This window comes from Lampris incognitus (genome assembly GCF_029633865.1).
Source record: "Lampris incognitus isolate fLamInc1 chromosome 3 unlocalized genomic scaffold, fLamInc1.hap2 SUPER_3_unloc_1, whole genome shotgun sequence".
NCBI lineage: Eukaryota > Metazoa > Chordata > Actinopteri > Lampriformes > Lampridae > Lampris > Lampris incognitus.
The window spans coordinates 633631-646461 of NW_026611070.1; the positions used below are offsets into that span (position 1 = coordinate 633631).

At 45.0% G+C, this 12831-nt stretch overlaps 1 protein-coding gene across 1 annotated transcript; it reads left to right on the forward strand.

Annotated features, from left to right (window-relative positions):
* Positions 1–2420: 2420 nt before the first annotated feature.
* Positions 2421–11397, forward strand: klhdc10 (kelch domain containing 10). The gene is made up of 9 exons (XM_056301639.1): positions 2421–2607; positions 6490–6711; positions 7413–7567; positions 8235–8383; positions 8709–8793; positions 9204–9270; positions 9364–9411; positions 9629–9768; positions 10182–11397. Exons 1-9 carry the CDS (start codon positions 2517–2519, stop codon positions 10389–10391), a joined length of 1167 nt encoding a protein of 388 aa, XP_056157614.1. The 5' UTR covers positions 2421–2516; the 3' UTR covers positions 10392–11397.
* The last annotated feature ends 1434 nt before the right edge of the window (positions 11398–12831 follow it).

The window sequence follows — 12831 nt, forward strand, 5'->3', positions numbered from 1 at the left end:
GTTGGTGCAAATCCTTCCCACAGTGCAACATCTAAATCTTTTCCATCCATCCATTATCCGAACCGCTTATCCTGCTCTCAGGGTCGCGGGGATGCTGGAGCCTATCCAGATATGTCAAAAACAATCAAGTATCTCATCCAACACCACCTTGATTCTTTCCGACTTCCCGTCTATTTCAGCAGCGCAATTTATAACCACGGTAATGAACGCCAAAAAATCTTCTCTTGTCCATGCAGATATTCTGGTCAGCTCCATTTCTTTTTCTGCTCCGGTTCTTTTTGCACTTTCACCATCTCGTCATTTCTCCCCACTCTCTTAGCGGCTTCGGCGTAGGACAATTCCCTTTCTGCTCTCATCGTATTCACTTTCTTTTCGTTAACTCTTGTTTTTCTCCCCTTTTCTCACCAGTTGTATCCGGCCAATTACCCCACTCTTCCGAGCCGTGCCGGTCGCTGCTCCACTCCCTCTGCCGATCCGCGGAGGGCTACAGACTACCGCAGGCCTCCTCCCATACATGTGGACTCGCCAGCCACTTCTTTTCACCTGACAGCGAGGGGTTTCGCCAGGGGGGACGTAGTGTTTGGGAGGATCACGCTATTCCTCCCAGTGCCCTCTCCCCCCTGAACAGGCGACCCGACCAACCAGAGGAGGCGCTAGTGCAGCGACCAGGATACATACCCACATCCGGCTTCTCACCCGCACACACGGCCATCTGTGTCTGTAGGGACGCCCAACCAAGCCGGAGGCAACACGGGGGTTCGATCCAGCGATCCCCGTGTTGGTAGGCAACGGAATAGACCGCTACGCTACCCGGACGCTCTTTTTCGTTCATTCTTTTTTTGGACACCGTGCTGACGATTTCCCCTGCAGTACAGCATCTGTTGTCTGCAGTTCGCTTGTTTCCTTGGCCAGAATATTTATAGTTTATATTTGATATTTGAACTACTTTGGTTCTCCTTGCCCACTATGTCCTGTTGTCAATTCCGCCTTGGTGTTTTTATGTTTTGTCTTTGTGTGAGAGTTGTTTTTTTTTATACTGGCTGCAAACTAATTTCCCTGCAAGGGACAATAAAGATACTTTGAGTTTGACACTTTGCTTACTCTTTCTCAACTTTACACTCCTCCACTTTGCAGCTGTCCTCCCTGCATCTCCTGACTCCACTGCATACTGCAGCAACATGTCCATATTCTCAACAAAAACATATGAGAGGAGCTCTCTCATATGGCCTCACCTTGTCACTCACATTATCAAGGTAAACTCTTTCCGGCATCCTCCCGCACCACACCACCGACGGCAAGCGCTTTCTAACGTTTCTAATGTTCACTAATAAACATATTAGGAACCATTTCTACAGCAAAAGGAAAATTACTCCACGAGGGAGATTTATGTGGAACTCCAATTTTTTTCTAATATTCATTAAATGGTATGGCTTCTCCCATATAGTACATTTGTTATACCCAACAAATTGAAAGAAGTGCATTACAAAACTGCACACAATATTTATCCCACCAACAGAACAATCTCAAGATGTGTGGATATCGATTGTGAAATCTGTAAAAACGAAGAAGAAACTGTTAAACGTCTATTTTATGAATGTCAGTATACACAGCAGGATTCTGTGAAAAAAATTGAGGATTATTTTGTTGTTATTACTTTGTTATGTTGTTATTACTTTAAGCTGGAAGCCAGGGATGTAGTACGATATTATGAAAACAAAAACCAGAAAGTCCAGCGGACTGCCAGTCCTTTTAATTCTATCCATAAAGCACCGTGCCTGGGGCCTCGCCCATCGTTTGAGCCTTTCAGGGAGGAATTCAGAGAGCATTTTGAGTCTATCCAACTTATAAATAATAAGAAATGTATTCGTGCGGTTAGTATGCTATAATAATTTATTTTTTTTGAAGAAGAAACTTGAATTTTCTGCCTACCTCTGCTTAATTATTTTTATTGTCTTTTTATTTAGTTATGTTACATTTGCAACAACAACGCAAGTAAGCAAGCAAGTGCCGAACGAGGTTGAAATCCGACAGGACAGGAAGACAAGAAGAAATGAACACGGACGACCTGCTGTGGCGTCCCCTAACGGGAGCAGCCGGAAGTAGTAGTAGTATTTTGTTATGTTACATTTACCCGACGCCTCGATAACTTATTGATTGTAATGTCGTATTGAGAATGAAGTCATACTGTGTTATATGATCCTTACTTCCTAACGACGCCTTAATATGTTCTGTTTTTGTCTCAGTGTTTGCAGAACGTTTGTTACTGTAATACTCGTTGCTTCAATAAAGAGACAGTGAGGAAAAAAAACAAAAAGCACCGACGGCGAAGGGCTCAACAACGAGAATTCTTATTGGTCAGTTTTTGACGGGCCGGGCTAAAATTGTGAATGGGGCCCAAATAACCCGAGAAATGGAGGCGTTATGATTTGGGATGTTTTTATCACCGACGTGGGAAGATTCCGTGTCCCCTTCGTATAACGTTTCGGCCCTGGACTAGATTGGAAAACGAGGAGACAATGTCTGACGCCGACGATGCTCGCAGTCCGGACCAGCTCAACAAATTCGAGAGACTGACAGGGAGGCCACCGCACGATGTAGTGCTGGCAGGTCGGTCCAAAACATTAGCACGCTAGCTAAGCTAAACTGCAGTCAGATGTCAAGCTAGCGCGGATCAAGTTAACCCGGGAGCCATGAGCTTTGCACGGTTGAGCAGTGACGTTTTAACATTTTCCGAGATTGATCTTTCTCGTACGGGTTGCATTTGACTAGCAAAGAACACACACACACACACATATATATACATACATACAAAAAAGCAAGAGTGTTGTCTGTCTAGGAATGATGAAGCTAATGGTTACCTTGGTTAACCGCTGGGTGGTTGATACAAAGTTGTTGAGCTAGTGATCGAAAAAGAGAGCGTCGCTGCGCGTGTTCCTGTTTTCTGTGTGGTCACCTCAAAAGACGGTGTGGAGTTGAATTTGCGGTTGTGCGCTTTTGTATTTCGGGTTCATTGCGCTGACAAAAACACACGAGATGCAGCAAACTAATTCTGCAGTGCACAGTTAAAAAGTTCCCATTTAACAGTGATCAAGTTGTCCTTTTTGAGTCCCTGTGTGTGCAAGTCCCCTTGCATGTGTACTTGCAATGTGGTAAATGGCAAAATGCATGCATCCACCCATCCATTATCCAAACCGCTTATCCTGCTTATTCCTCTGTAAAAGTATATCCGCCCTATACGTCTGTAGCAGTACCAAAATATATTGCGGATGGCATTTCGAATGTGCTAATTGTCATTTATGAGCCACCCGGTCCTTGTATAACCAAAGTGAGAGCTGTGTCCGCATTCTCGGCACAAAGTCAAACACGTTTTCGGTGGGTGTCGGACTCCGCCAAGGTTTTCCCTGGTCTCCGATGCTGTTCGTGCTATTCACGGACAGGATCTCAAGGCGCAGCCAAGGTGAGGAGTGTGTCCGTTTTGGGAACCTCGGAATTGCGTCTCTGCTGTTTGCAGATGATGTGGTGTTGCTGGCCTCATCAGAACGCGACCTCCAGCGCGCGCTGGGGCGGTTTGAGGCTGAGTGTGAGATTGCCGGGATGAGAGTCAGCGCCTCCAAGTCCGAGGCCACGGTTCTCTACCGGAAAATGGCGGATTGCTCCCTCCGGGATGGGGATGAGTTGTTGCCTCAAGTGAAGGAGCTCAAATATGTCGGGGTCTTGTTCGCGAGTGAGGGTAGGATGGAGCGGGAGATTGACAGGCGGACTGGTGCAGCATCAGCAGTAATGCGGACGTTGTACCGGACCGTTGTGGTGAAGAGGGAGCTGAGCCGGAAGGCAAAGCTCTCAGTTTACCAGTCAGTCTTGGTTCCAACCCTCACCCGTGGTCATGAGCTTTGGGTGGTGTCCGAAAGGGTGAGATCGCGGATACAAGCGGCTGAAATGAGTTTCCTCCGTAGGGTGTCTGGGCTCAGCCTTGGAGATAGGGTGAGGAGCTCAGAGTAGAGCCGCTGCTCCTTCGCATTGAAAGAAGCCAGTTGAGGTGGTTCGAGCATCTGATTAGGATGCCACCTGGGCGCCTTCCTTTGGAGGTTTACCGGGCACGGCCAACTGGGAGGAGACCCCGGGGTAGACCCAGAACTCGCTGGAGGGACTACATGTCCAATCTGGCCTGGGAATGCCTTGGGATCCCCCAGGAGGAGCTGGAGGGCGTTGCTGGGGAGAGGGATGTCTGGAGTGCCCTACTTAACTTTCTGTCACCACGACCTGACCCCAGAGAAGCGGCTGAAGATGAATGAATGAATGAATAATTGTCGTTTGATAAACAACAACATCGGTTGTCTGTCATCATTTCAATGCCTTCCCTATATTTGACATTATTTGATTGACTTGTTTGTTTTAGTGTTTTGTGTGTCCATATTGCCTCTAACCCTCCAGCCTTTTGCTGAGACAAAGCCCATCCTATCGTACAATATAGGTCGGTGGTACAATATAAATTTAGACCATCAATTTGTGAGGATCTGTAAAAAATTGAAACTTGACAAAAATTATCCAATATCGGATGCCTGGAAAATGCCACCAAATCATGTTCTCTGACAAACTGGCATGTACAAGGAAATAAAAATGCTTTCATGAGAACACAACGACAGAAGTTGCACCCAAAACTGTAGTGCAAGACTAAGCTTTGCAATCACGGGGGTAATTTATCATCTCTGTTGCTGGTTCATGACAGATTCAACAGCAGGGCTAGATTTAGCCCTAGGTTCTAGTGCTGGCATGGGTGTACAAATCCACTCCTAGCTAACTGTCTCCATCACTTTGAGATTCTCATTTGCTGTAACAATTATACAACATGATTGTTCTAGACTGATCAAAACAGAGGGATCTAAATGTTCCCCTAAAGGCCAAAAATGAAAGGTTGACAGACTTCTTGTCTACTGTATGTCCGACTATCGTTTTTTTTTTTGTTTTTTGTTTTAGTACAAGATGAGATTTGGTAATTTAAATGGACAAATCACCATCGGGAATAAGATCTGGGGGGCGTCTGGGTGGTGTGGTGGTCTATTCCATTGCCTACCAACACAGGGATCTCCGGTTCGAATCCTCGTGTTACCTCTGGCTTGGTCAGGCGTCCCTACAGCCACGTGTCTGCAGGTGGGAAGCCGGATGTGGGTATGTGTCCTGGTCACTGTACTAGCGCCTCCTCTAGTCAGTCGGGGCGCCTGTTCGAGGGGGGGGGGACTGGGGGGAATAGCGTGATCCTCCCACGTGCTATGTCCCCCTGGCGAAACTCCTCAGTGTCAGGTGAAAAGTAGCGGCTGGCGACTCCACATGTATTGTAGGAGGCATGTGGTAGTCTGCAGCCCTCCCCGGATTGGCAGAGGGGGTGAAGCAGCGACCGGACGACTCGGAAGAGTGGGGTAATTTGCCGGACCTAATTAGGGAGAAAAAAAGGGGGACGGGGTAGAAAAAAGAAAAGGAATAATATCTAGTATGTTTGTTTGTTTGTGCGTGTGTATGTGTGTGTGTGTGTGTGTGTGTGTGTGGTCGTGTCACCTGTTTTTTTTGTATTTTGTTCTGTTTTGTTTTTGATTTGTCAGACACTATGGGGTAACTTTTATAAAAAAAAGTTTTATAAAGTAGACTACCTGGATATAGTATTTCATTCGCTGCTGAGAACCAAATGTCCAGTCCAGCAATGGTCAAAACATAGACGGGCCACAGACACGGCGAGAGGATGATTGTATGAGTGGGAGTGTGTTTTAGTGTAAGTGAGAGAGAGAAGGATTTTTTTTTATTGTCAAATTCGTGGATGCACATTTGGGGAAGTGTCTTGTGATCGCTCTCTTTATGGAGGGTGAAACAAGAGCCCTCTATTCCAAGCATGTCTTTTTAAAAGATGTTCTCCATCCCCTTAGTCATCCTCAATAAATTGAGGAGCCCTTTCCAGCTTGGTGAAATATTGTTTTGTTCCACCTCCTTGGCCTAGCTTATCCTGAGCATTAGCCAGGAATGCCCACATTTACTACCCATTGTTAGGTTCTTTTACTGTAATCTGTGCTGTGCTGTACAATACACCAGCAACTAATGAGTAATTTTTTCTCTGGCTTGGTCGGGCGTCCCTACAGACACAATTGGCCATGTCTGTGGGTGGGAAGCCGGATGTGGGCGTGTGTCCTGGTAACTGCACTAGCGCCTCCTCTGGTCAGTTGGGGCGCCTCTTCAGGGGGGTTTGAGAACAGGGGGGAATAGCGTGATTCTCCCACGTGCTACGTCCCCCTGGCGAAACTCCTCACTGTCAGGTGAAAGGAAGCAGCTGGCGATTCCAGCGGCTGGCCAATTGGGGTAATTGGCCGGATACAATTGGGGAGAAAAAAAAGGGGGGGGGGGTCCAAAAAAAGAGAAAAACTAATGAGTAATTAAATCAGGTATCTGTTCCCAGCACATTAAACCCATTTAATGTGATTTTCCTGTCTTCATGATTTCATCTTCCAGCCCATCGTACACCACCTGCCCGGAGCGGGCATCGCTGTGTGGCTGACAACACTAACCTATATGTGTTTGGGGGTTACAACCCGGACTACGATGAGTCTGGTGGCTCGGAGAACGAGGACTATCCGCTGTTCAGGGAGCTTTGGCGGTACCACTTTGCTACGGGCACCTGGCAGCAGATCCGCACAGAGGGCTACATGCCCACGGAGCTGGCCTCTATGTCAGGTAATAATCCTCACATTCCCAATAGTTTTCCATACAGGGAAGCAGTCAAGCGCTTCAGCAGTCGTCATGATTCCGTCCAAATAGCAGGCAAATTTTAAGCAATCTTTTGAAATTTTGGAAAAATTCAAATGCAAATTAGTTGAGCAAAAACACTCAAGAGAAAATTTTTATTTTGCTCTTTATTCCTTATCTACTTTATCAACTCTATGGACATGTCAACTCTTTCCACCTCAGGGGAGCATAAAAACTTGTGTGATAATTGTAAGGGTTTTTCGAATATTCACTTTTCACCGTTTCTTATTTTTTACTTCAAAATGTTTGCATAATAATAATTGTTTTCTGATGAAGAGTACTTTTTGTGGATGTGGTTGATGAGCAAGTCATTTTGGGTATAGAAATGGGTTTGCACTTGGATCCGCTCCAGGACAGGTTGTAGGGAGGGCTTAGGGATTGAGAATTGAGGCTAAGCACTGAAATGATTTATGAAAGATATCACATGGTCGTAACATCAGTTTGTAAAACTATGATAACCTAAAAAGCTTGAGATATGTCCCAGAATTATGATCACTAAACCTTCATTGTTCTGCCTCAGTTATTTTGTGGGACAAGGGGATAATCAGGATTCTTTATAGGTATCCACAACAATTCAACTTCAATTAATTTTCTCTGAAATTTATTGTTCATGTCTGTGTCCCCTTCAGCTGTTTTGCATGGCAACAACTTGCTGGTGTTTGGTGGCACCGGCATCCCCTTTGGTGAAAATAACGGGAATGACGTTCACGTCTGCAATGTCAAGTACAAGCGATGGTCGCTGTTAAATTGCCGGGGGAAGAAGCCAAACAGAATCTATGGACAGGTAGTCCCAGACATCACAGTCTATAATCTCCCTCCTTTTTAGGGAGCTCTGAACACTGTTCGTGTTTGTATTTTAAAAGGATTGCGGGGGACATCCGGGTAGCATAGTGGTCTATTCTGTTGCCTGCCAGCACGAGGATCATCGGTTCGAATCCCCGTGTTGCCTCCGGCTTGGTCGGGCATCCCTGCGGACACATTTGGCCATGTCTGCAGGTGGGAAGCCGGATGTGGGTATGTGTCTGGTCGCTGCACTAGCGGTCGGGGCATCTGGTCGAGGTGGAGGGGGAACGGGGGGAGCAGCATGATCCTCCCACGCGCTACGTCCCCCTGAGGAAACTCCTCACTGTCAGGTGAAAAGCGGCTGGCGACTCCACATGTATCAGAGGAGGCATGTGGTAGTCTGCAACCCTCCCCGGATCGGCAGAGGGGGTAGAGAATCGACCGGGACGGCTTGGAAGAGTGGGGTAATTGGCGGGATACAAAAAAAAATAAAAAATTGTGAGGTGTTGGTTAAGACCTAGTTATCTTGACTGACCTTTGAGCTTTTTGGGCACACTGCTCTCAAACATTTCTTATTTTCCTGCCAGTTACTATTGTTTTGTTATCAAGTATTTTTATTTTTTGTCCTAATCAGTCCCATTTTCACAACTTAATGTATCCCCCTATAGGCGATGGCTATTATCAACGGCTTCCTTTATGTGTTTGGAGGGACAACGGGCTACATTTATAGCACAGACCTGCACAGGCTGGATCTCACCACCAGGGAGTGGATCCACCTCAAGCCTAACAATCCCCCAAACGACCTTCCAGAGGAACGGTAGGACATCATTTTTTCAAGACTCTTCAGGATCGAACCGCACTAATAAGCAATTCACTCCAATACAAACACTAGATAATGGTATACCCTGAGGGGTTTGAGCCATGATTTTTCTGACCAAAAACCTAAACCAGCTGAACCAGTCATGTGTTCATTGTGCATATAGTAACAGTGTATAGAGCGATGTGGGTATAGTAATTCTTGAGCCCCAAAAAACAAACCAGTCCTGGACATTGCAGTGAAATGTACAGTAGTATTAAATGAAAATGTCTCACACTGCAGTGGTTTGCAAGCAGGAAGTGACACATTGCTCTGCGGCTCACAGGTACAGGCATGAGATAGCACACGATGGACAGAGGATCTACATTCTGGGAGGGGGAACCTCATGGACATCATACCCACTGGACAAGGTACCACCATACCATACACCATTAGTCTTTAAAGGCTGATTTTTGCGCAAGTATCTTTTGAACTACTACATGTTGAAGCACTGCCCCAACCCCATTTTAAAGGTCTGTATTTTCAAAGACAGACTGAGAAAAACAAGGACTTGGGATTTGTAACCTGGTGTTCTTATTTTCACAACATCACTGAATATCTGGTTTTAGCCTCTGAGCTGTCCTCCCTAGAATGTCGCTGAAACCATAAAGCCATTAGTGTTTGCATTTTTTCACATTTGAGTAAATGAAAATTTGCATTGGAAAACACGTACTCTTCAGCTAAATAAAACTCACATGATAATGATGTGTGAGAGAAAACTATTGTTATTTTTTTGCTGATGGCATGTAATGTGATTTTCATTTCTTGCTTATTCTTTTAGATTCATGCGTACAATCTAGAGACCAATTCCTGGGAGGAGATTACAACTAAACCTCATGATAAAATAGGTTTGTATGTTGAACCAACCGTGTGACCTGTTTAAAGTTGTTGTCCTTGCTGTCCCAGAGCAAACTATTGCAACATTTCTATGACTCTGACAGGGTATCCTGCTCCAAGGAGATGTCACAGCTGTGTGCAAATACGAAATGGTGAGCGTTCTCCGTCTACATCAAATACCCCAGTGTGAATGTTGTCACCTCTCAACCAAAACTGTTGCTCTACCTCTATGTTGATTAAACGAGTTTTAATAATGAATCATGTCCATATCATGTCAGTTCCTCTCTAAATCATTTAAAAAATGGACAATGTCCGGTTTAACTAGTAGTGTAGTTCCACACTCCTGATGTTTATCCTTCGATTTTGTAGATGTATTTATTTGTGGAGGTTACAATGGGGAGTTGATACTGGCTGATCTGTGGAAGATCAACCTGCAGTCATTCCAGTGGAGTAAACTACCTGCGGTGATGCCTGAGCCGGCCTACTTCCACTGTGCTGCCGTCACCCCAGTGAGTACCACAATGCACCAGGGTCCAAGTGTCAATGGATTTTCCTGGAATAGCAGTATTCCTGTACTTAATGCCCCTTTTTCCAAGTCATTATTAGTATTTTTCTGTGTGCAATCAGCAAATGAGTTCGTTAAAATCAAGAAATTGTCAAAATTAAGATTTAAATGTAGGTATGTCAAACGTTCTGTAATACTTGTCAGCTCACTTTTTCTGTTTTCTACCCCCCCAAGCTGGTTGAATGCAGTGTTCCGCTAAAGACACTGACTCCATACCGTCTCATGTTCTTCCTTCCCATTTTGTAACGGATCAGAGAGCGAAAGACAGTCGCGTGACTGCCAAGATGAGTTAAGACGACGAGCTGTTCATATGTCAAACACCTCATCCTTCTCCCGTTTCTCTCGCTTTGTCCCCAGGCTGGCTGCATGTACATCCACGGTGGCGTGGTGAACATCCATGAGAACAAGAGGACAGGCTCCCTGTTTAAGATCTGGCTGGCGGTGCCCAGCCTGCTGGAGTTGTGCTGGGAGAAACTTCTCAAGGCTTTCCCGCACCTTGCCACATTCCCCACCATGCAGCTACTCAACCTCGGCCTCACACAGGAACTTATTGAGCGGCTTAAATAGGCTGCACAGCAGAGACTGGATAAATGGATAGACAGAGGGATGGGATGAAAGGAGATGACTGTTGACAGAGCACAGGATTTATTTTATGGAACAATTCTCGGGGAAAGGACCCCCATCCTTCCCCTGCCTGAAGTAGCCCCGCCTTAAAACCAAAAAACTATGGGATGCCTTTTATTTTTCTTTCTTTCTTTGCACTTGATAAGATAATTAGAGAAAACAAACGTGGAATGTTTTGTTTTATAGATTTACTCATATCGCCATGCCATCGTTTACCCTGCCCGCTCCCACCACTTTGCCCCGCAACCTCTCCATTTTTTTCCCGCCTTTTATCTGCAACAAGGATTCTCCTCGTTGCCTTTTTTTTCCTCCACCTCATGAATTATCCTGTCTCAAAGGAAAGCTGCATGTGTATTTATTTGAAAGACTAAAGCGTATTTTCATCATCAGATGATGCTGTTTGCACATTCGCATACTTGTAGGCATTTAAATTTCAGCAGAGGCACAAATGAGGCTGGACCGGCGTCCAGGTGGTGGTGTCTAGACTGTTGTATCAGTGGAGGGCAGTCGTCAAACTGCCGGTCAGAAGTCGACGCCGTTCTTCTTTTGTCGTCTCCACTGTGTGGGTTCGCTGTCTATGCGAAGAGCGGTCAAATGCTGGGTTCACCATAATTCTTTTACAATTTGATTTTCTGCAATACACAACTTGCTGTCTGCTTAAAACTACCACTAAACAAAAACTCAAGAGGATGGATAAAAGCTTTCAGCGCATTGATGCTTTATTTAACAACTGCGCGTGTGTGCTTGCAGTTCTCATTCAAGCAAACCATACATCACTGTGAAATTGGTGCTCCTTAAAACAATCTTAAAAAAATATTTTATTCAAATAAAATCTAATTTAATTCTGTGGACATTTTTACTTCCTGTTCATGAAATTTAAGTACTTTCACAGGAGATTTGCCTTTTAGTAGCAGGCAAATAAGTTACGTTCCTATGATGCAGTGCCTTTTTAAATGTTGAAATGTGTAGGCAGATTTAGGCAGGTGAAGCATGTTCTCTCTGCATGTTTGAAACACCGTTCCCTGGGCAAGAAAACCACTGCAAGGTTTCCTTGTCACGCGATTCAGCCATTCCTGTTAGATGTACTATCATTAATGAAGGTTTCGATTTTTTTTTTTTTGGGATTATTTTTAACTAGGCTGCATTTTATGTCAGACAGCAAAAATTTGAATTTTGTCAGATTAAGGCTTTGCTTCCGTCATTGTTAATCTTTAGATACAGTGATATGCTTTAAAACGGGACATGGCACACTTGCCTGGCCTGTGGTATTGCGGAGGACGAGGTACCACAGTGTTTCAAGTTTTTTTTAATGCGGTGTCACAGTAATATGATCCAGTTTTCATCCAACTGAAGACACGACTGATGCCAAATACCGTTGCGCCTTGAGCAGAGTGATCCTTAATGAAAGGTCACGATTGGATTTTGCCAATTTGATTGCTTCCCGACAATGCATGAACATGCCTGCACCTCTCATCACCACTGGCCCCTTTTTGTTTGCCAACCTTCTAACAGCATGAAGTCATGACCCATTTTTCTTCTTTTAGAGAATCGACTCTGGACAGTAAATCCTCACTTGGTGAAAAAGTTTTAAGGCGACCACTGATGTTGATGTATATTATGTGAATGTTGTGTTTTGAGTCGTCAATAAAAGCGTACTGTAAATAGCTTTCAGCTTCGTTACACTTCACACCTTTGCTTAACTAACAGCCCGGCATGATATTTATATCCGAATTCACGAGTTCTGAATTAAGTCCAATGTTGCATGAAATGTACTGCAGACAAATGACAGATTGCACTGGAAATAATGCTTGGAAAATGTAAGAATCTAGGTGAAACATTTGCATGGAAACTTGCGTATCACTAGTAATTTGGCAGTCATACATTTGTGAAAAATGGTAGTGGTTGAGATCAAATTTAGCGGTTGGGGGGGGGGGTCCCTCGCTCTCAAAAAGGCGAAACTGAATCTACACATCTCGAAGAAGGTCCTGGGTTCGAGCCCCAGGGTAGTCCGACCTTGGGGGTCATCCCAGGTCATCCTCTGTATGGAGTTTGCATGTTCGCCCCATGTTGGCGTGGGTTTCCTCCCACAGTCCTAAGACATGTAGGTCAGGTGAATCGGCCATACTAAATTGTCCCTAGGTGTGAATGTGTGCGTGTCGGCCCTGTGATGGTTTGGCGGCCTGTCCAGGATGTCGCCCCGCCTGCCAGCTAATGACTGCTGGGATAGGCTCCAGCCTCCCCGCAACCCTGGGAGCAGGAGAAGCGGTTTGGATAATGGATGGATGGATGAATCTACACAATAAAAAGGTTTGTGTAGGTATTTTAAAAAGAAAAATGCAGATGACAATTCTATAAATTTATGCATTTAATTAAACAACCACGA

Coding starts and splice junctions, on each gene's coding strand:
- klhdc10 (XM_056301639.1), top strand. CDS start 2,517: ATGTCTGACGCCGACGATGCTCGCAGTCCGGACCAGCTCAACAAATTC. Junction 8,794..9,203: donor CATCATACCCACTGGACAAG/GTACCACCATAC, acceptor TTATTCTTTTAG/ATTCATGCGTACAATCTAGA. Junction 9,271..9,363: donor TAAACCTCATGATAAAATAG/GTTTGTATGTTG, acceptor TGACTCTGACAG/GGTATCCTGCTCCAAGGAGA.